The 24486-nt window shown below is 42.6% G+C and overlaps 2 protein-coding genes across 2 annotated transcripts; one reads left to right on the forward strand and one right to left on the reverse strand.

The window, feature by feature from the left end:
- The first annotated feature begins 701 nt into the window (after positions 1-701).
- LECT2 (leukocyte cell derived chemotaxin 2) lies at positions 702-4824 on the forward strand. The gene is made up of 7 exons (XM_040078378.2): positions 702-747; positions 1319-1451; positions 2302-2453; positions 2962-3132; positions 3466-3580; positions 4064-4215; positions 4634-4824. The coding sequence occupies exons 1-7, from the start codon at positions 702-704 to the stop codon at positions 4822-4824; spliced, it is 960 nt and encodes a 319-aa protein (XP_039934312.1).
- Positions 4825-5685: 861 nt separating this feature from the next.
- Positions 5686-18598, reverse strand: LOC120759337 (F-box/LRR-repeat protein 21-like). Its single transcript, XM_040078500.2, has 7 exons — positions 18492-18598; positions 15079-15174; positions 13577-13717; positions 11108-11557; positions 10275-10397; positions 9633-9804; positions 5686-8472 (listed from the first exon to the last, which is right to left on the reverse strand). Exons 4-7 carry the CDS (start codon positions 11477-11479, stop codon positions 7829-7831), a joined length of 1311 nt encoding a protein of 436 aa, XP_039934434.1. The 5' UTR covers positions 11480-11557; positions 13577-13717; positions 15079-15174; positions 18492-18598; the 3' UTR covers positions 5686-7828.
- Between the last annotated feature and the right edge of the window lie 5888 nt (positions 18599-24486).

Consider the following 24486-nt stretch of genomic DNA (forward strand, 5'->3'; position numbering starts at 1 on the left):
TTTGCCTATGCAACGTGGGTTTGCAACTGTTGTTTCAGAACTTGAAGATGCTTTAATAAGTATTACACTGTTAACAACAGGGTTTCAGTCAACAGACTTCATGGATTTAAATGAAATAATTGACAATTTCAGCTGAATCAGAAAAAGTAAATAGGCCTATGCAAAATTATCTGTTTTTCTTTGCCTAAGTGAATAGTCATGAATGCCAAACACTTCCTGTGTTCTCAGCCACAAAGATCTGGTGGGCACAAACACCCCAGGAGGAATGAGCAGCAAAGGACAAACTGGTGACATCCACTTTGGATCTTTGATAACCTTTTCCCTCCAGGCCAATCCTCTGAACCATATTTGTGGTTCTTGCCATTTTTGGCCTAAATGGGCCCTTACTTCAGGATGGGGAAGAAGAGGTGTTAAGAAACAGCCCAACCAGAGTTTCCTGAAATTCATTTCCATCTGTTACTATGTGCTAAGAGCCCAATTATTTTATCTGTCTTTCCCAACCAGCTTTAACAACTGTTAGAGCCTGCAGACCTCCACAGCGCCCAGTATGGCAACACCACCTGCCTGGAACTGTAATACTTTACTCGAGACTGATTGGCCAAGACAATGGACTTGGGCTTCCAGAAGCACATAAATACCGCGGGTGGCAGCTGTTCAATGTCTTTGACTGGATCAAAGAACACGGGTGACACAGCCCCAAAATGCCAGCTCTCAGTCTGGTCACTCTGGTCAGCTTGGTGTCCACTGGTGAGTTGAGGTTGCTGTAATGCAGCTGGGCTTGATGGGGTTTAGGCAGACAATAATGATTTATTGAAATTCACTTGAACATTAATAATGCTGAGGTTTTTCTCTCTAGTTTTATGAAGAATTATGGTAATGTGGACAGTTATGACTATTATAAAATATGGAATTAGGCTTGCATTAAGAGATATATATTGAAGTAGTTGGAGGTTTCAGAAATAATCATAAAATCATTAAGGTTTGAAAAGACGTCTAAGATAATCAAATCCAACCTTCAACCCAGCACCATTAGAAAGTAAAAATAGCTTATTTCACAAACTATTTTTAAACATCTTTATGTATAGCTTTGCTTTCTTTTTGGTCTATATGCCTTAAAGTAAGACATCAAGAAAAAATGGACCAAGTCTATACAGCAGGTTGCATAATGTCCTTTTACCTACAGCTTCTGAAATGACAAACTCCTACAAACTCACGTCTTTCACTTTAAACACCCTATTTTGTATCTGAACACTTTCTGTTGCACTTGACTAAGAATATGGTTGAATTTGTCCCTGTTTTTCCTCTTCTCCATGTGAAGTTTTCATCAAGCAGCTGGATGCACACCCGCCCCAACAACAGCACCAACACTGGGCACAGATCTGCAGTGGGAACCCCACCAACCGGATCCGCGGCTGCGACCGATACGGCTGCGGGAATTTCGGTGCTGACAGGTAACACAGCTGCCTGGGCACCAGGGATCACTTTGCTTTCTTAAATTAAATGTTCACGCAGGAGAAAGAGTACAGTAACACAGAGCTGACACTCAGAATGAGAGAATACTGTTGTCTGCAGGATCTCTTCCTGATTTTTGGGATTTTCCTTGGCAATCTTGCAGAAGCACAGTGATACCACTGCTGACAACGCGTGCAGGGCTGAAGGAGCAGGACTGTTACATGAATTATAGACAGTGAAGGAAATGGAAGTATTTCAAGGATTTGTGTCATTTACCCTTGTTGCTTATACTCCAGAAATTTAACTAAAACTCAGCAACAGTTTACAGGAAGCTGAGTAGATTCAATTATACAAACTAAAAATCTGTCAGCACCACTGTCTTTAAGTTGCTCATACAACAACAGGTTATATTTCTCTGAAAAAATGTTTTCATATGTAGAATGAATCCTGCATTTTCTTGTCAGAACCTCTCCCCAGGTTCTATAAGTGTCCATCTTCATCATACAACTTCCAAATTTCTAAGAGAGAAAACGCCAGCCAAGGTTTCTATTTTACATGGCACAGATGTTTTTTGGGGTAAAAAAAATGGTCTGTAACAGTTTGAAATACCCCATGAACCCGGGGAAATAAAAAATAAGCTTAAATTTGAAATTTCATCTCACTCTAAATAAGGTCAGAGTAATGTGAACAATTTGCAACAACAACAACAACAACAAAAGATTCAAACTTGCTACTTCTGTCCAAAAAAATTTTGTTAGACAAGCTTCAGCTATCATCCTGCACTAAGTCACAATTGATACATAACATTAACCTTGAGAGATCTCCCTAATTAAATATTTCTGCCTCCAGGCACGGTGGCAAAGGGAAGCACGCAGGTGTGGACGTCATCTGCTCTGACGGAGCCACGGTGTACGCTCCTTTCAGCGGGCAGCTCTCGGGACCCATCCGGTTCTTCCATAATGGAAATGCCATTGATGATGGAGTCCAAATCAGGGGATCAGGCAAGTAATTAACAGCAGGTGTGCTGTGAGGCATGCACAAGTAATCATTTACTTGAGCAAGGTTTCTGTGGTTCTCCAATTCAAACACGGTGTTGATTAATCTCACATCCTCTCTAGTACGCTGAAATATTGGAAGACAGCACCAGCAGGATGTAGTCTTTTCCCATGCTTTTCTTAGAGAGGAGAGAAGAAAGAAGTTGAAAAACAGGTAGCAGGAAAATAACAACCCCAAATCAAAAAATAGGAAACAGTAAAAATAAAGCACCGGAAATATATTCTCAGTTTTGCTGAGAGGATGTTTTCGTGTCTCTATTTTCCAACTCTCTTTTTTCCTTTTTGCTCTGGCAGATACAGTAATTTTGATTTCACCATTGTTAGTACCTTGACTACATTTCTGCTTCATCCTAACAGTCTCCAGTAAGAGGCTGGCAGGGAATGCTTCTTGCTCACCCCAGGAGCAGATGCAGCTGATGTTTCCTGACCTCACTTCCTCTCCCGTCTCTCCCAGGTTACTGTGTGAAGCTCGTCTGCATTCACCCCATCCGGTACCACGGCCAAATCCACAGAGGGGAAACACTTGGGAGAATGCTGCCAATGCAAAAAGTTTATCCTGGCATTATTTCCCATATCCACGTTGAGAACTGTGACCACTCTGACCCTACTCATCTGCTTACACCTGGTAAAAAAACCTTTAACAGAAAATGCAGCTCAGAACAAGAGTAGATTTACACTCTAGGACCTGTGATGCTATTTTTGAATTTTTACAGTTAAAGCATATTTCTTCTATGAAATAACCCTAATCTAGAAACATTACCATCCAGCTTAGGTCTACATTCCATTTATATTTCCTAAAGGATTACAAATTTTATGAAGAAAAATCCAACTACAAGCATGGGATGTAATGTCAGTACATTGTTACCTAACTGTAAATCAAACATAGTAGTTGCAAACAGGCAAGTGTTAAAACAATCTAGAAGTTAACTTTGATGTGCTGTGTTCCTGTATTTCAAAGCTGTTCCACCATTGCCACAACAGGACGGGCGCTGGGCTGCAGTGTGTTCAGGGAACCCTACCAACGAGATAAGAGGCTGTGATAAGTATGGCTGTGGATACTATGGAGCTCCAAGGTAATAGAAAAATCGGAACACACGGGGTTTTGTGGTACTTCCGCTGATGTAAGAGTTCAACTTTATTTAGGTCATATAAAAAATACAGTTTTGAAGGCTTAGATTGGACTTGAGGAAACTTTCAGGCCGCCCACATTGTTCATAATACCTCTCTGCTTGGAGCTTTTTATCAGACTAAGCCATGCCTGACCTGACCTAGTGTTGGGAACACTCCTGACTCAAGTGGAAGGTTGGACTTGATGTCCTTCACACAACCAAACTTTTCTGTGACTCTGTGGTTTAATTTAAAGACCTGGAAGAAAGGCATTTTTCTCCAACTCCAATAGATCATCCACCCTACACGATCACCTACACCTTTGCAGATCCTCCAGCCAGCTTGCTGATACCATTTCTGTCCTAACAACCCATTTCCAGATTTCACCATGTGCTGCCTGCAGCACTGGGCCTGACCAGAGATTTCTGTAATGACGTGCTTGTTTTCAGGCGCAATGGCAAAGGGAAGCACCATGCAGTGGATGTCATCTGTGCTGACGGGGCAACCGTGTACGCTCCTTTCTCTGGCCAGCTTTCTGGGCCTATTAAATTCTTCCACAATGGAAATGCCATTGATGATGGAGTCCAAATCAGGGGATCAGGTAAATAGCTATCTTTCATTTAACATTTCTTTGTCTTGAGCTCATATAGGATGCATTACCTTGCAGTTAGCCACGTAGTTTAGCTATGTTTTCTTCTACTCACATACAGAACTTTTCGCTCCTGCTACAATGCAAATAACTGAGTTCTACAGAATGTCTTCAAACTTTTCCCTTTCCTACAGCACAAATTCCCTTCCCACCTTCTCCCTGACTTCCATCTTCTCTCTTCTACCGAGTCAATGGCTCCAACCACTACCTAATTTATATAATCACAGTATTTCTGTTCTTTCGGTATTTCCACTGTTGCTATCTCAGCGGAAAGGAAAAAGTCAGAAGTTAATATTTCTGAAATACAGTACAAAAGAACAAATGCTTCATCTGTCACCTGACGTTTTCCTTCCTCCTGTTTTTTCACCAGGATTCTGTGTAAAACTACTCTGTATCCATCCCATAAGATACAGTGGCTCAATTTCCAAGGGACAAGTCCTTGGGAGAATGTTGCCCATGCAAAGGGTATTTCCTGGGATCACATCACATATTCACATTGAGAACTGCGACCACTCGGATCCTACAAGCAACCTCGAAAGGGGGAAAGGGCAAAGAGATTGAAATGGAAATGCAGTAAATTCCAAATAAATACATCTCAGCATCCAAAAGTTGTTTTTCTTCCCATGCAGTTTTTCTTCCCACAATAGTTTATACTATCACCTATTCAATACTTTGAGCCTCACAAACCTAACAAAACCTAACAAAAGATTTGAGTTTTTGTTGGAATTTGCATTTACCAGAGAATCAGGAAATTAGCGATGACTAGCTATGAGCTTTCTCAAAGTCTGAAAAATCAGCTAAAATGCAAAGTGCTCACTCCCTCCTGTGGCAGAGAAGGCGCATTCCTGTCAGCTTCTTCCCCAAGCACCAGCTGGCCTCACTTGTTCAGATCAGGGAGAACAAATCCTCTAAAAAATCAGCACATCAAAAATCCCAAAGTCCATCAGCGTGGGCCTATTCAACTGGAAGCTTTGAGCTGGAGCAAGCTGACATTTGACAGCTGTATTTGATTACCTTAAAGGGTCTTTTCCAACCTTAGTGATACTGTGATTCCTGCCTTCACAGAAACACTGCCTTAGTGACAGGGACTGAGAGAGGGACAGTGTTCAAAGCAGCCTTTTAAGAGTTTCCCACTGAACTGTAACTCTGTCACCAGTGTTTATAAACACTAACACTCTTCCACTGGCTGGAGAGACATTGAGGTCTCCAGGAATTCACAACTCACAAGCTTTATGCACACTCCATTTTACAGTTTGCATGTCTGAAATCAGATTCCAGGCACAAACATGAAATGACAATGATTAACCTGCCATTCTCCAGTCTCTCTCAAGGTTTGTCACATACATGTCTTCTAGCAGGAGAGAACCTCAGGAGAACACAGTGCAACAGATGGATGAGCCCAGTATCAGTGCATGGATTAAACCACTTTATTACGTTTCCATTTGAAGTAAAACACACATCTTGAACCAAATAGTGTTTGGAAATATTTCACTTTTGTGTTCAAATTATAATTCCCTGGATTATGGAAGTTGTCAGCTCACAGCCTCTACTGACCAGAGTCAGGGAGATGCTTCTTAACTGTGCAACAGGCAATAGAGCATCACTGACTCAGGTCTGTGTGCTATCTTGAATCCTTGGGCTGCCAGCTGGGAACAAGTGTCTCCAAGAAAAGGGTGGTTTAACCCTTTAGCTGTTGTTTTGTGGGAAGAAACTCATTCTCTGCTGTGAATGCACTGGCTCTGGTGATGGTAGCTTATTTGCTTCACAGGAGCTAGAATGGAGCTGTGGATTTTTTTTCTGGAAACAGCACTGGTAACATGGGGACAGTTTTTGCTGTAGCTGAGCAGAGGCTACAGAGCCCAGCCCTGCTCCTTGTACTGCCCCACCAGGCAGGAGGCTGAGGGTGCACAGCCTGGGAGGTGACAGGGACAGGACAGTTGAGCCCAGCTGACCCAAGGGACACTCACACTGTATGACATCAGGCTCAGCACATAAAGCTGGGAGAAGAAGGAAGGGGGGGTGTTCATGGGTGATGGAGCCCTGCTTTCTTGGATATGGCTGATGGAAGTGGTGAATGGATTCCCTTTCTGGGGGCTGCCTGCCTGTGCAGCTCCTGCTTTACTATTAAACTCTTTATATCCAGCCATGAGTTTTCTCATTTTTACCTTCCAATTCTCTCCCCCACCCCTCTGGCTGTGAGGGGCTCAGCTGACAACCAGGGTTAAGCCACGACAGTGACAACCACCATCAGCAAATTCTTGTAGACTTCTCATTATCAATAGAAAGATGGAACAAGTGTGGCACCAAAATCATTACAGCAAAAAATTTATATACAATGCATTTCAGTTTACAGTGTGCAAAATGTTAACACAAAAATACATACTCTAATTTACATCAACTCACCATGCCTTTCCCATTTTAAGAAAATAAATATAATACAATCTTTCTCAAAAAACAATTAATAGCAACAAGTATTAAATAGTCCTGAATTAAATATTTCAGGATTACCTCCAGCAAGCCTTTCTCTAGAAATCAGGGCTTACACAAAGCTCTGTAAGATACAGGTGAGATTACTACAGTCCATTTTGGCCTCAAAATGACAAATTTAAATGCTCTAAATCCTTGATTCCAAATAGGAATGAATCAAAGACAACTTCATTGCATTTTATCTTTCCTTCTTAGCAGACACACTTATGAAATCTTTCTTCTTTCTTAGCAATGAAAGCATGGAACAGTATTCAGACATCAGTCTTTGATTACAAAGACTTGAGCCCAAATCCAAAGCTATTCCTCATTGTCCTGGCAGCTTCCAAAGTGCTTTATTACCTGCTCAAGCAATCAATCTAGAACCAAACTTGAAACCAGTAATTTTAACAAAATCTTTCCCATCCTTTTTACACCTAAGACAAAAACAATATACTGTACAATGCATTCCCTAGTTTATGTAATCTGACAAAATTACTTAAAGTGCAATTAAAAACTGGAAAGTTTTTTGTAAGCATACGCTTATTAACATTTTATTGTACTGCCATGAATTTAAGCTAGATTATATCTGACGAACTTGGGATAGTGTATTTTAATATACAAGCTTTTACAATTAAAACATGAATAATTAAAAAATAGCTATATAAAACATCATGACAAATAATACTGTACTCAAAATTCTATCCAGCTTTCCATGGATAGATTTCCTAAGGAAAATAGTTCTCTATTCCTCTTCTGACTAGATCAGAAAGAGTAAACAAAGACATAAAAAAACCCAAACCTAAACACATTTTAAAGTAAATGGAATGTTTAAACTGAAGCTCAGAGAAGCCCAAATTCATTGAAGTCTGAAGCACCTGTAAACCACAGATATACTTTCAGAACTGTTAAGAACACTTAAATCTATTTTCTATTTTAATATACAATTAATATTGTAGAGTGTTTTGCTGTTAGTCTAACAGAGGTTTTCTCAAGGAAGAAAAACTCAAATCTGGAAGAAAGTTTTCACATTTAATTTTCAGATTTTTTATTTGCATAGAAAGCAACACCCCGATTCTACCATTTTATCTACACAGAGAATTTACCAGGTTGGCATCATATCTGGAAACCACATTCTTCCAAGGTGTTTGGAGACTTCCAGATGAAGCCGATCTAAGCTGTAATCACTGTCTGGAATCAGCACCTCCTCCATTATGGAAAGCTGCGTAAGCCTGCCCCCACACATCTTTACAAATTCAATAAAGCCTCTGCAGGTGACTTCACACTCCCCCAGCCCCATGGCTGTTAAGTTCTTACAGCGCTCAGCAATCTGGATGAGTTCATCATCCAGAGGCTGAAGTCCATTGGCGCACACGACCAGCTCGATCAGCCGGGGGCAGTTCATGCCAATGCGACCCAGCATCGCCTTGCTCACTGCACGACCGAAGTACAGGTGTGTAACAGGGGTTTCCTCTCTGAAGAAAGCATCAAATTCATCTTCATACAAGAAGAAATACATCACAATGTTGACTTTGGGGGAGTGCTTAACGAGAGCGTCCCAGCTTTGCTTTTTAATGGTGTGAAATTGAACTTGTCCGGGATTTTCACTCACGACATCAATGCGAAGGTGTTCGAGATCAACGTGTTTTTCACTTGAAAGAGCCAGCAGCAGTTCATCACTTAATATGTAGTAGTTCAAAGCCAGCTCCTTAAGTCCATGACACTGATCAGCCACACAAAGAATGCCTAAGGAACAAAATAATTTATTCTTTAAAATGAAAAGCGAATATAAGCACAGTTGTTCTCTGTAAAGTTGGTTTAAGTTTTCATGCTTATATCCAAACCCCAAGAAACACCCAAGTTCTAGGCATCCATAACCTTTTACAGGGTTTTGGTCATTAACACTTCACAGTAAAAGACTCAAGTCACATTCATCTTGGGTCTGCATACCCTCCTCTTTGCCCTCCCCATGCAGAATTTTCTCAACTTCGAGGAAGCAACTGAAATCAGGTCAGATTCAGCTGAAGTTGAGCCATTCCCTTCCCTAATAATCATTCCTTCAACTTCCAACTAAACTATTTAAATCACCACCACCCAGTTTAACAGCTGCAACCTACTGTGAATTAAGACCAAAATAATGTTACCTCCTCCTAATCTGCTGGAATATGAAGTACATGGACTGTGCCACCTTTTGTGGACTCCAGAAGAGAATACAGGAGTAGACCAGACCCAGACTCCCTTTCCCTAGCACAAAGGTTTCAGGAGAAAGACGAGTGGCAAGGGACCCTGAAGCCCTCTGAACTTTTAGCAAGGCTGTACTTTGAAGGGAGTGAATCCTTCACCAACCAATGAGGAAGTTCAGTCCCAGATCTGGACACATGAGGGCACTCTGGAAACTGGAAACACTCACAGTCTTACACCACAGGTTTCTGAAATTTGTACGCACTCAGAGCACCCTACAAAACAATTACTGACAACTGTTATAATCTCCTTCATCCCACCAAGCAGCAGCTGATTCATGAATCAGGGATTCTGTGGTGTTCCCACAGAACACCAGTCAGGTAAGTTTAAAAATCTCTACACATTAAGGAGCACCCATCTGTTTACCCTCACATAGTAAAGCAATGATCATGACATCCTTTGAGCATGTGTGAAAGGCTTGCACTAATTTTTTGGAGGCTCTTCCTCCTCAAGGCCTATCATCAGAGGCAGAAAAGCAGCTGGAGAGGTTGAAAAAAAATCCCCAGGATTCTAGAAGATGCAGTCAAGGAAGTAGCACCTCCACCTTCATCAACTAAACTCATTCACTAACAACTACCTTCTTCTTCACCTTCCAACTGTCCAAACTCAAGACTGTCAATTATGATGCTTTATGATTCCATTTCTCACATACATTCAGTACTCACCAGCAGGTGAAACATGAGGACAGCTGCTCATTTTTAGCAGTTTTAGAGTATCACTGTTGTTAGCAACAAGAACCTTCAAGGAAGGATCATCAAGGGGAGTGTCATCTATCTTGATTGATGATAATGACTTGGAGTTCACAAAAACTACTGTCAGTGCTGATGCAAAATGAGCCTATTTGGAGAAATTGAAAGGGGAAAAAAATTCTTATGAAAAGATGAGCAAAAGTTCAGTGCTTCTCACGTTCTACACACACAGAAAAGTACAAAAATAATCACCTCCCATGGACCCCCTTTCTCTTAAGGATTATTTCAACATGAACAGAGGGGATGTTGTTTAAAAACATGCTGCTGCATGTGACAAAATTAACCTTACACTCATTATTTATCTACTCTGATTTATCATTTCACTGTAATACATTGATAACTACGGGGATAACTGGACACAGTGATGAGCCTGAAGTATCTGGAGTTTTCTGCAGAAAAAAGAAATGGCCTTTATTTTCCAGAAAATAACTCTTCTGTTACTTGAAACTAGAGACTGTTTCATAAGAACTACCATCCACTGAAACACAGAACATTAAGAAAGCTAAAGTGGTTTAAGAGTGAATTAAAATGTATTAGTTACAGTCTGTAGAATCCTACCTTAGAGACATTCATGAAGCTTGGTTTTGCTGTAGAGATCAAACCCAGTGTCTTGATAGAACAGTTCACCAACTGAGAAAGGATGTCACAGGCTGCTTCTGCTGACTCAGTACTACTATCAACCTATAAAAGTAGTTTGAAAATAGTGAAGTCATTCTGCAGTATTATGTACAAAACAGCACCATGGATACCCAAGACTGCAGGTTCCAGATCTACTCAGCTGTACTGCTCCAGACTGCAATCACCACAAGCACAAACTGCAACATTGACTGGAAATTTCAATACCAGAAAGAATTCAGAGAAGCTACTATTAGAAAACTTTCCTGTGTGACTGCTGGGTAATTCTAGTATGAACATACACCACAGATTTAACTCTTGTCTTCAAATAATTTCATATAACTGCAATACTGTAACAGTACCAGTGATATGATACACAGTGATATGTATGCAATTTTTTAAAATGGCAATTTTTAGAGCCCAAGAAAGACTTGATAAAGTCTTTGCTCTAGCCAACTAATCTATTTTATCTACACGGACTACACCTTTGCATCTTAAATAATGAGCTAATTCAAAATTCATACGCCTGAAGAGTAATTTTGAACAAATCTCTTATTTCGCCTAGCCTTCCACCTCTGTTTTGCAAGACATCAGCTATTTCTTCCTCTGCAGAGGTTAGAGTGTAGAAAACTGGATGAAACTGTCTGCACATGTGGAAATAAAATGTTGCAGTAGTTGCATTTTTAAACATAAGACTTGCCAGGTACAAGCCTTAGGCAGCTGCATCCCTCATGCTCAGTGACGTGACACTGACCCACCGCTCATCCACAGCTTACCTTGAAGCTGACGTACTGCAGATGGTCAGCGTGCCTCTTGATAATCTGCTGAATGAGATCCGGATGAGTGGACTTTAAATAAGAAGTAGCTGGCTGGCTAAGTTCAAATTCAAATCTCCTCCAGAGATCTGGGATGTGAAAAACTTCATTCCACCTTCGACAAACAGAAGATGCCCTAGCTCGATCCACTAAAGTCAGGAATTGAAAAACACGCAGAATTACGTGGTGTGGAAGGCTGCCCCAGTCCATCGAGGTGCACGGATCAGATTCCCCAAACCCTGAGCCATATAAACTAGTTTTCTGTTTTTTGCTTGTCTGTGATGTTCCAGGAGCGTCAGTTCCAGCCACCACCTTCTGCCCAGCTCTCTTCATAGTGAAAGTTTCAGAATGTAACAATCTGATGTATTCAAATTGCACAGGCTCCTGAAACGTCTCATGTACAACAGGTCTCTAGAAAAACACAGAAGATTAGGAATGGAAGGGAGAAATGGCAGTGGAAACATAGTGAGAGATATTAAAATTTAAATACAGCATATTTTTTGGAAAAGAAGCATGTCCATATGTCAATATCCAGTGCACAGATGTTGACAAGGACCTTCTCTTTCAAGTACTTTTTATTTTGTACAACTTGGATTGAATCTGGAGAACTCAGACTTGCTAATTTACCAAGTGTAGTTTCATGTAGTAGTATTCCATAGTACATAAAGCATTTTGTAGGGAACAAAAAGTATTTAACAGCAATTTAATTCAGAAGTAGAAATCTGATTGTTTAAACTCAGTTGACAAACTATGGAATCCACCTCATGATCTCTAAAAAAGGTTTATCAAATAAAAAACTTTATTCATAAACTCCTTTTTTAAACACAGATAAACCTGGAACAGACATGTTCAGAAGAGTCAGACTGAAAAGTTTTGCCCACCTTCCCCAGTTTTTTTTTTTCCAAATAATGCCAAGCAGAGGAAAGTGTTTGTACAACTAACGGTAAAAAACTTCAGAGGCCACCTATCAAAGCAGGGCAAAGTAAGTGAGGTTCACATGCTGTTTTCCAGCAGGAAAAGGACAGTGACCTTGGAAACCAGCAAACTGCACACATCTGCTTCAGCAAGGGACGTTTGCCTCACGAGCCAGAGCTCAGAAGAGCAGCACAAGGAAAAAGCTCTGCTTTCACAGCTGAAGCAGTGCCATCTAACCAAGTCCATTCTAGTCTGAATTCTGTTGTTCAGTTTTCAACAACTGTCCTTGCCACTTCATTTTAGTACAGGCTGAGGCCCCTTCTCAAATGTCCCAACAACCAGATGTTCATCCAGACCTTCTCTCTTCCCAGCCTGTGTGAAGTGAGTATTTTCAAAGCAACCATGCATTTTTCAAGAAAGAATGGAGCAAATTATATATTTTTACTGAAGAAATTTCCATGGCAACCCCCACAGCTTGCTTTTTCTGGACTGAAAATTTTCCATGTTCTCTTTATTATGGGGGGAAGGGGGAAAGGAAGAAAAAAAAAACCCACAAATTCCTGTCCTGCAAAAACAGCTGCCAAAATACATATTATCCTATCAAAAATTTACCTGGCATTTTCCCCAACCTACAAAAGATGACCTATTCGGCTCATGAGTGCCTGACATACTCCATTTTTATGAAAAGAAAGCTGGAAAAAAACTATGTAGCCGATTTATTAAGGGTTGTTCATATGACCAGCTTCACTACTCCTTGACTTCCTGACAAATTATCTCAACCACCAAGGAATTTGTTTTAGCAGTTGTTATACATATTCACTCAGTCTATTTAAATTTCCATTAGTGATTGGAATCAGCAATATATGCAGAAGGACAAGCCAGCAACACTCCTTAAATTATATTAAATAGTAGTTTTTCTTCCCTGAGCAGACACATGGCTTACACTAAGAGTGTTACTAATGTAATGAAGATGCAGGCTTAGCATGAATAAACATTTTGCTATTAGACCATCAGGTTAACATCCACACAACCACGTTTTATGACTTTAGACTACTTTAAGTCACACAACAAATGGGCATTCCAAACCATTAAGTGTGGATGTAGTAATTAACCATTACAAAACTCTCTTTTACAGCTGCTCATCGCCTTGCTAAATTGAGCAAAGGCTAAATACCTTTTGAGTCAAATAGACCTGTTGCTTGTTCTTCCTCCTCCCTACTTGAGAGGAATTACAGACTTGGCTGTTTCCTAAAACAAAAGTCCAGAACATAAAAATGAAATTGAACAAATGCTGTTGTTTGAGAAGCTTCTCCTTGCTATTGCTATTCTCATGCATAGCTGCAACATCTTGGTTAAAGGTAAGTTTACTGCAAATGTAAGAATCCTTATTTCATTCCGAATACCTTATGAACAGTATATATTTTAAAGCACAACCGAAGTCAGCTAAATTACAGTCCCATGTGATATAACTCAGGTAGCATTCAAACGAGAGGTTTACACACACACAAAACCTACCTCCAAAGAATGTGGAGGTTCCTGTCAAGTTACCAGCACCTTTCTGGTATCTGAACATCCATCCCACTGTTGAGTCATCCTGTATGCGTGCATGGATTCCTTAACCAGAAGGCAGTGACGGGTCCCAGAAGATGAACCGACCTGTGAAGCCACCAAACAAAGAAAAACTGTTCTGCAGTGGCTGGGAAACCCATAGGAAAGACTAACATCAATTCTGGAACAAAGACTGAGAGAATAATACCACTGCTATGCAGGGCAGATGCAGAAGCAGAGCAACAGGATGTAACAAGCAAATTGGTTTTACCAAACATTTGAAAATTCCATTTAACTAGAGGGAATGTGTAACTGTTTGCAAAAAAAATAGCTTTTGCATTATCTATAGTTTTAGTCACATGAGCACTCTTTTGCAACACAGATGCACCTCTGAATTCTTGAGTATTATCCAAAGAAAACTATAAACCTTGAAAACAAATGTTAATTTTTTTTCAGCCTACTCTATACCAAAACCATGTGAATCAAATGTCATCCTTAAAGACCTCTAATATTTTGACATTTAAAGACTCTCTGTTTTAAACTTTACTCACTTTTACTCCAAAAGTATGCTTACTGTACCATGATAATCTTGACAGTAAACAAACAATTAAACTAATTAAACTGTATCTGGAAGAAAGATATCAATAATGTACAAATATCCTCCCATAAACTAATGAAAAAACTATCCTATGTCTTAGTAAGACGGAGTACCTTGGTGCACCACAAGAAAACAGACCCGAACCCACCATACCCAGTTACCAATTTTACATTATTTGAAGATGCGTAATGGAGAGCTACAAGAACAGCACCCACCTCACTAAATCATGACAGATTTTAGAAACAGAAGGTGTTTACCAGGTACATAACATCTTTATAAACCTTCCAATGCTGAACTTCTCTATTTTTCTTTAAAAATGGGACAAGACTTTAGATTCTCCAGGTCATACCATCATCTTTCGAAAAACTACTCAGTTAATATCAGCTTTATAGATGCCAAGCTTAACAAAGGTGCAGTACACATTATTTATGAATACATGAGAAGTAGCCCCCATCTTCCACACAAAATCAAACTCAAGTACTGCAGTCTGTGCCAGTAATGCTGCTGCTCAGCTCACACACTAGAAAATTCAGAGCTGAGTAGTCATGCTTGCCTGTAAAGAGAAAGCTGATATTCATTAGTAACTCTGCTTGTGGGTGGCACCTGAAGAAATCTATCACTTATGGTGGCCTTGTATTGCACAGTCTGCAAGGATCACGTGTTCCCTCTCCTGCGAAGTGAGCAGTATCTGTACAGCACATAGGTAAGTACTGTCAGTGTCTAACAAACAAAAGGTTTATAATGCCACATATAAACAGCATGTTTAAATAACATTATAAGTGAGAGCACAAAACATTGAGATGCAATTTAAAGATTCAACAGAGAAGTGTATTAACTGTATAAACCACATACTTTGAAGCAACTTTCTTACCTGAAGAATGCCTCCAAGTTACAACAGGCAATAAATGAATGAACTGAGGCAGCTGCAGCCATGGGGCACTCACATGCATCTGTCTGCCTTCCCCTCCTGTCCAGATAAAATTCCACAAAATCCTGTGTTAGTTTTGAAAAAGAAAATAAACCTTCCTATTACATCCAATGCAAAAATGATGGGGAAATACGTTGATATCAATTCATAAATTTTCTTGCTTTTGTAAAGGAGCTTGAGGAGATCATCTTAACACAAGGTAGCTTACCCTACAATGTAGCTTACCCTTCTCATTGTCACTGAGAAGCATGAAGCCAGATTAAGTATAAAAGTGATGGGAAACAAATGTTGCAACTGCATTTACATTTATTGGTCAACAGTACAATGTAAACAGCAAGTTATTCAATATTTGCATTATCATTACCACTACTAGTGAATCTTGGTAAACAACACTCTAGCTACTAAAGTAATCTAAGAGTCATGAAAAACAAAAGAAAAAACCCACCCAACTGCTTTTTCCCTGCCTTTTTTCCTTCTGTGGCAAGGCTGTCTAATGGCCTGGGGGACCGTGTGATGAGCACACAGAGGCTCAGCTTCCTACCACAAACGTGCACAACCCTCGCCAGCACCTGCCCAGGCCTGGCTGCAGTCACAGGGCAGGAGCTGCTCCCTGACAACAACACAGCACCCAGCCCGCAGCCACCTCCCTGTTTACGAGCTCCCAGAAACCAGGTGACAGCCTGGGCACCTGGGAACGGGATCACAAGGCACTGCATCAAGGGGTTCAGATTAAAAGTCCCTTGCCTCCCTCCACACTATGTTCTTTTAATATGACATTACAGGTAAGTTTGTGTTTCAGAGTCTTCCGTCATATGTAATCATTCAAAGCTCAACTCCAGAAGAAAATTATTTTAGAAAAACGCAACAAAAACCTGAAATCTTTGTTGTGATTGTGACTTTACATTGCTTTTACGTAGCCCATCATGGGGGTGGGGGATGAGCACGCTTCCACCTGTTCTGAACTCAGGATTTCAGTATTCTTCCCAAGACTCCTCATGTTGCCACAGAAAAAAGTAATTAGTAACAGTAAACTGACATCTGAAAATTAAGGAAAAGGACACTGATATACTTTTATAGTAATAACTGTATCAAATATAGGTCAATAAAGTAGGTAGTCAATAAAGACTACCTACAATGCTCAGCAGGCTTCTGAATTTCACAGGGATGGGGCTGGTTACCTGTAACAGCCAAATAACCAGGAGTACCCCTGAGGAAGAGAGCTTCTCTTGAGCAGACCTGTCCCAAGACCCCTCAGTAGAGAAGGAATTTCATACTTTTACATTGCATATAAGAACCAGCAAAATTTTAGATAATACATTTAAAAAAAAAAAGTTACTGGAAGTGACTGTCGGCAATAAAAATATAACCAGGTGCACATCTAATGTACATCTGAGTGTCTAAGGCCACAAGAGCCATCATGTCAGCTTATGTAAGCTGAAATGTATATAATAAAATATTATAGTTATCAGACATACAATCAAATAGAAACTTGTTATGCAAACAACTAAATTGTTATCTAAAACTAAAACAAAATTCTTATCTAATGTAGTCACCCAAATGATTATCCAAGATAAACTGCAGCAACGCAGTCATTGAAATGAAATACTTTTATAACTGCTGAGGTTCATAAAATTTGTATAAAGCAAAGTATCAAAAACTGGTGCACGCCCCTCATACAGCTCTAACTGTGATTGAGTACTTTGACAGCCTCACATTATCTTACTCAAACTACCTTAAATCCAGTAAAGCCAACAGGATTCAGAAAAAGTCAAGTTAATTAACTGTTTCTGCAATTTAGCCTGCCAACAGAGCTGTAAATTTCTGCTAAAATTAAGACGTTAAAACCCCTACCGTGGCAGGGAGGCTTGGTGGGGGATTTGAAAAGTGGTCAGCAGTGGCCCTGTTAAACAAGCCTTCAGTAGATGTTCACTATTTCCCAGGCTACAATGTCAGTTCAAAAAAAGGTTTTATTACTGTAACCAAACATATCACAGACTCAAGCCACAAAGAAGTAACTGCTTCCTCTGATCTCTAGATTTCCCTTCCAGTTCTCAACACCGGGACTCAACAGGGATTAATAAAACACCGTAAAATCAGATTTCTAGTAGAAACAGTAGCAACCAAACACAAATGCAGCAAAATCCGAGTTCCTGAGAATTAAAAACCCTTCCAAATAACCAAGCTTGGAAATATTCTGGGATAAAGTAGGCATCTTGATGATTAAGCTTTAACTTTCTAACATCTGGAAATCAATGTCTGCGGACCTGCCTTACATGGCTGAAATCCCAGTCCCATTAATCACAGTGTCTTTAAAGAAATCGCAGTTCAGCGACAGCACCTGTGAGTGACCTCACCAGTTTAGGAACTCGAATTCAGACTCTCTCTGGGGAACAAGGGCACAAAAGGCAGGCAGCCCTGGAAAACTGCTGCCACCACAAACTCAAGCACCGAGTATAGTGCAAAATACAGGTAAAAACACACATTTTAAGCTTAAATCTCAGAAGATCTAGTCCTTCAGGATGATGAGCTCAGAGATAAAGATTTTTCTTCATCTAGGGCGTTTTAGACTTTTAATGCCTGGCATTTTTGCTTCTGATGAGGATTTTTTTATTTTTTTTTTAAATCAGTCCTAAACTGAGCCTCTGAGTCAAGGGATTTGCCACATTTTTAGTACATTTATGACAAACCCTCAGTTCTAAAAAGAACCACACTCAGCTGAACATCTTAATGCCTGCATTAATTTTAACTGAAGAAATACAAATACATTGCCACGTTTCTGGTGGTGAAATTTAGAAATTGGACTTCTACTGATGCATTATTTTTAGAAGGAAGCCACCCCCCTGTGCCCAACGCCCAAGACCCCTCGTTATACTCAATGACACATCTGAAGCAGCACAGCTCTTTCGAAAAGCTCTCTCGAGGGTTCACCTACACGCCTACGGCAGGAATGAAAAAAAAAAAAAAAAAAAAAAAAAAAAATTGATACTTCCACAGGTTTTCTTGAAACCTTCCTACCCGACTTTAGCAGGCCACTTAAGCTCCTTACATGGGAAAATCAGCTCCCAGGCCCCGCGCTCCCGCAGCTCGGAGAGGGCTCCAGGGATGGCACAAACGCAGGGTACCGAACACAGAGCCCCTCACGAGGTTTGCCACACAGAGAGAACCTAAGTCTCAAGGCTCGGAGAGCGTCCGCCTGCCTGCCTGCCTGCCTGCCCGTCTGTCTGTCTGTCCATCGGTACATCTGCCTGCCCATTCCGTCTCCGCAACCCGGGCCGCCCCCGCGGCCTGTCCCGCTCCCCGCCCCCCCCCCCGGCCGCCGCGCAAGGGCCGGTCCCCGCGGCCGCCCCGCCGCTCACCGCCGCCGGTGCGCGGCTCCCTCGCAGCGTGAGGCCGGGGCGAGGCACGGAGCAGGGGCAGAGCAGGGCCAGCACCGCGCTCAGCCCGCAGCGCCCGGGACACGCCGAGGGCGGAGCCGCGGCCCCGCCGCCCCAGCGCAGGCGCCGGGCGAGGCGGCGGGCGGCGGGCACGTGACGGCGGCGCCATTTCGCGCCCGCCGCCCTCGGGCCGCGGGTAAAATGGGGGGGCCGGACTGTGCAGAACCCGGTGCAATGGGGGTCCGAGGTGTGCAGGGCCCGGTGCAGTGGGGGTCCGAGGTGTGCAGAACCCGGTGCAATGGGGGTCCGAGGTGTGCAGAACCCGGTGCAATGGGGGTCCGAGGTGTGCAGGGCCCGGTGCAATGCGGGGTCTGAGGTGTGCAGGGCCCGGTGCAATGCGGGGTCCGAGGTGTGCAGAACCCGGTGCAGTGGGGGTCCGAGGTGTGCAGAACCCGGTGCAATGTGGGGTCCGAGGTGTGCAGAACCCGGTGCAGTGGGGGTCCGAGGTGTGCAGAACCCGGTGCAGTGGGGGTCCGAGGTGTGCAGGGCCCGGTGCAGTGGGGGTCCGAGGTGTGCAGAACCCGGTGCAATGTGGGATCCGAGGTGTGCAGGGCCCGGTGCAATGTGGGGTCCGAGGTGTGCAGAACCCTGCAATGCGGGGTCCGAGGTGTGCAGAACCCGGTGCAATGTGGGGTCCGAGGTGTGCAGGGCCCGGTGCAATGGGGGTCCGAGGTGTGCAGGGCCCGGTGCAATGACGGGGCCGAGGTGTGCAGGGCCCGGTGCAATGACGGGGCCGAGGTGTGCAGGGCCCGGTGCAATGACGGGGCCGAGGTGTGCAGGGCCCGGTGCAATGACGGGGCCGAGGTGTGCAGAACCCGGTGCAATGACGGGGCCGAGGTGTGCAGGGCCCGGTGCAATGACGGGGCCGAGGTGTGCAGGGCCCGGTGCAATGACGGGGCCGAGGTGTGCAGGGCCTGGAGCTGCTCCTGGCCCTCGCCAGGCCCCCGCAGAGCAGGAGGCGGTTGCTCCCCCCTCACTGGGCCTCCATCTCAGAAGCACACGATCGCTTAGGTTGGAAAAGACCTCCGCAGTCATCGAGTCCAACCTGTGACCAAACGCCAACTTGTCAAACGGACCGTGGCGCTGATAGCAAAGATGTGCACTCATGTCTTTCCAGGCAATTCCATGGGTGAGGCTATGGGTGTTAACATCTTCGAAATAGGTCTAAATGTTTCTACCCCCTTCGAGCCTCGTGTTTATTACAGAACCCAGACAGTTTGACTCCTGAAGCAGACAAATGGGTCCGCACAAGCCTGAGTTTCTGAACTTTAGGGTAAAATGACAGGTTCAAGGGGGAATATGCGGTAGGCAGTTTGGGAAGGTTGTACCTTCTAGTGCCTCAGCTGATGGGGAAAGGAAGGGGGCAGCATCCAGCTGGGAGTTTAAAAGAAGTCTGCGCTCTCTGAAACCCTGAGAGAGGGAAGACCTGGTGGACTCTTCTCCTTTATTGGAATAAAGTTGCACAGCTCTTCTGTCTCCTTTATGGACACTGGCTTTTCCTAGAGTGATTTTACATAGAGCACTGAGTGTCATGCCAGCTTTTCCTTTAACACTTTTGGGGATGGTAACTCCACCACCTCCCTGGGCAGCCCATTCCAATGTCTGATGACATTCTCTGGGAAGAAATTCTTCCTAATGCCCAGCCTAAGTCTCTCCATGTCCTGCTTCAGACCATGTCCTCTTGTCCTGTGGCTTGTTGCCCGGTCCCCAACTCCCACCTGGCTGCGCCCTCCTGTCAGGGACTTGTAGAGAGCAAGAGGGTCCCTCTTGAGACCCCTTATCCCCAAGCTGAGTCCCCCCAGCTCCCTCAGCTGCTCCTCACCAGACTTGTGCTCCAGACCCTGCTCTGGCTCCGTTGCCCTTCTCTGGACCCGCTCCAGTCCTCCAGTGTCTGTAAGTGAAGGCATCAGAGCTGGACATAGCACTGGAGGTGTGGCCTCACCAGTGCCAAGTACAGCAGACAATCCCTTCTCTGGTTCCAGTGGCCACACTGTTGCTGATACAGGCCAGGTTCCACTGTTGTTCTTGGCCACTTGGGCATACACTGGCTCACACTCATTTCCTACCACATGTATCCATCATTTCCTGCCATGAAGTGCCTGTGACCTCTCATTGTCCTTGAGCTGGGGCAGACCTGGCCAGTGGGAAACTGCCTCACAAGCCTCTTCCAGAGGCTATTCCCATCAGGCAGAGCCATCCCCTTCCCATGGGAGCTAGGCATGGAGTCATAGACTCAAAGAAGGATGGGGTACAAGCAGCTATTACTGATTTCTAGCAATCTTTTGGCCAAAAGGGCCCCATTCTGAACAGCAAGGCTTTCCCTGCATGCTGCATTTATCCTCTCTGTGGCCTCTCCAAAGCATCCCACTGAGAGAGGGCTGAGCACTGCATCACATCCAAACTGCAGATGCCCAAAGTTTGCCTTTTAATTTTTTATCTAAAGCATATTTTTAAAAAACTTTGCAGATTTAATCTACGCAAACACAGTGCATAACAGTTCATCACCAATCAGTGCTGGTTTATTATTGTAGTTATATCTAGCTGTATCTGAACAATGGATCTTTTATTACCAGCTGCGAAACTTGCAGCCATGGATTTCCTGGTTCTTGCATATAGCAATTATTTACCAATAATAAGCCTTTATATATATTTTTTATAAAGAGGTAATGCTAAACATGTGCAGCATTTCCATGATAGATTATATCTGCCCTACATATAACCAAAGCTGGCAAAAGTTATCTGACTATTTGTGTGACATCAAAATACAGTTTATTCCCACACATTTAAAAGCCTAGGAAATAAGCATGTTGAAAGGCTAGTGAAACAAACTGAAAGGAATATTTGCTGTACAGTCACTGTGACATCTTCAAATTCCTCAATTCTTTAAGTCATTTTCAATTTCCTCAGAGAGACAAAATGTACCACACTCTTAAAATCAATATAGTTTAGAAAATCTGCCAAAAGTACTCTTACCTATATTGTTCTTGACTGCTTTATTCTGTTTACAGGAAGTAGGAGATTGGGTTGCAGGTAAATTTTTTGTCCCTGGTGGATGGTTTAAAACTGTTTTTTTCAGTAAATACTGCTATGAAAACCATCTTCAGCTTAGTAGTTACTCTCTGTAGACAGTAGTAGAGGATAGATTGTAAACAGAGATTAGTGCAGATTTGCAGCTACTATCTAAATCCACCAGTCATGGGTTTCTCTGGTGCATTGCCAATAACCTTTGGGCTGCTGTGCAGGAACAGGCTCAAATGTACGTTAGAAAGATTCATACAGGCTAATCTCTGAGGCTTTCTGTATAGAAGAGCTTCCTGTTTTGATCTGGTCTAGCACAAACATATTTTATACCTAACAATATGGACAAGTATAAAATAGTATAGAAGAATTCTATGCATTTTATAGCTGTAGTCATTATTGCTCAAATGCTTACAGGTATATATGAATTAAAAAAAAAAAAAAAAAAAAAGAGAAATATCAGCTATGGAATTGACAGTACTGGAAGGAAATAGGCGCAAACAGGGGTCTACCCAGGAGATTCTGTTCTGTCTCTACTCATACCTCAGGAGCCTGGCACAGAGCTTCTGCTGGCTCCAAATCCTTCGTCTCATAACAAGATGCAAAGATGAAGGAAAACTGCATCGCAGAACCACAGAATGGTTTGGGTTGGAAAGGACCTTAAAGGTCAAGTTGCTCCAACCCTTGCCACGGGCAGGGACACCTTCCCCAGAAGCAGGTTGCTCAGATACAGCCTGCAGCCTGGCCCTGATACAGGCAGGTGTGCTGGATACAGGCCCTGCTTATCTGAGCCGTCACTGCCCACGTCATCCAGCCACTCAAAAGTCGAGCTTAGCCTTCCTCCTGCGGTTGTCTCTCCTCAAACCAGATTTACAGAAAGTTACAGTCTACTCACTTCTCATGTTCATGGTGATTACAGGAATGTTTTGCATTACAGGTTTCATAACACATACTCTTTCTGTACTTTGATCAAGAATGATATTCAGTTTTTTTATCACTGGGCTTTGTAGCAGTAAACAAGAAAAACAGTTTGAATAAAGCCATGAGTTAATTAGTATAAGAAAGCATTCAGGAAATCAAAATTTCCCAGAGGCCAAAGAATGAACGTGTCAATTCAGAATCAGTATGCCATGAACCTGAAAGCTTTACAAGGGCTGTGTGAAAAGTCTAGAAATTATTGGCCATTTCTTAACTAGTTTTTAACAGACAGTCTGCAAAAGTAAGAGGAGAAAGTACAGAAAAAAAAAGGAAATAAGGATGTTTATTGTAATATCAGGTAGGAAGCCATACAGTACATTGTGCTGTGCAAAAGCCAGTTCATACAGAGAGTTCTCAAAAAGAATTCACCACCAGCTTTTTTGACACCCTTACTTTGGCATAGCTGAACTTCATCATAGGACTTAAACATTTTAATGCAAGCTATGCTTCATTTTCATTGTGATCATGATTCCGACAAATCCACATAACCAAAGGACACAACTCTTAGTTTAGTGCTGTCTTCAGCTCTTGCAAAATCACAGAGGAGGCCATGGTGCTGGGCTTTGGCTGGAATTTCACGCAGGCCCCATCATTTCCATGCTGAAGGGTATTCAGGGTCAGTCTTAGCTTCTCTCTGAAAGCAGTTGCATTTGCGTCAGGGTGCTAAGCCAAATTAAGTCCTATATTTTAGCCATTCCTTTTAAAAGTTTAATTATAATTCTAAATTTAAAACTCGAACACTTCAACTTTTGATCAAACTCTGCAGCTTTAACAATTTAAACCTAGCACTGCAGACTGGAGCGGTGAATGAGACTCGTGCCCAGAAAGTGGGTTAGTATGTCATGTTTGCTGGAGGCTCATGAGCTGCTTTGCCAGACACCAGCTGCTGCACAGGCAGGCAGCGAGAGCCAGCCTGTCTTGGGAATAGAAATCACCCAAGTTATTTTGTAAAAATTTCTAGTGTACACACTGAACCTGAAATACAACTAGAGAAACAATGGCTTACCTATGTTCTTCTTTGCAAAAGCCTTCCTTTATAATTATGAGGTAAAACGTGTTTATATGAGCAAATCTTTATGAGATGTGCTTTTAGAGATGCAACAGTGGTCTAATATTGTCTCTCCAGAAATAAGCATGAATCACTGAAGGGAGTAACTCAAAGTGTGTTGCAATGCAATCCCTTCGTTTAATTCTGTGATTCTATAAGAAGTTACATTACAGTTGCTACATATATATATATATGCATGCTAGACATATGTTTTATGCAAAATTGTTAATAGGTACAGTTAACAGTGCCCATCAAACTGCAAAACAAGAAAATTATTGATAAAGGTGTTCTTTGTCCTTTCTGTGGAAAGAGCTACCACAAAGGTGTATTAATAATTTATAATTTGCCTGAAAATAAACTGTGTGGAGAAACTGCTATGTTCCTGTAGTGTACTGTAGACGTGCTGTTCAAACCCCATTGGGCCAATGTGGTTTTATGTATATATGTAAAATCTCTATCTAGCAAAAACCCCGTTTTTTCAATTGTTAACTTTTTGAAGAAGGTTCCAGTATGATGAGGACTGGTTGGGAGCCGGGGGTCTGGGAGCCAGTTGGGCTGGGGTCACCACCCAGCTCAGCAAGGCAGGTCCACGGGTGCCAGCCTGGTTCAGCCACATCATGGAAAAGGTCCCTGGGGTGAGGCAGGTCCATGGCCAGGTCAGGTCAGGATTCCTGGCCAGGCTTGGGGGTGCCAGTGGCTCCAGCACAAGCTCCTGCTTTGCTCAGGGAGGGATTGACAGGCTAAGGCTGAACTTAAATGGGCACTTGGGGCCCTGGGGCAAGGCTGGGGGTGAGGCTGCTCAGGGCTGTTGGTGCTTATTAGGTTATTAATGTATTAGTGGTGTGACACTTTCGATGGGTAACTGACCCCTAA

The sequence above is a fragment of the Hirundo rustica genome, chromosome 14, assembly GCF_015227805.2.
Source record: "Hirundo rustica isolate bHirRus1 chromosome 14, bHirRus1.pri.v3, whole genome shotgun sequence".
In the NCBI taxonomy this organism is placed as follows: Eukaryota; Metazoa; Chordata; class Aves; order Passeriformes; family Hirundinidae; genus Hirundo; species Hirundo rustica.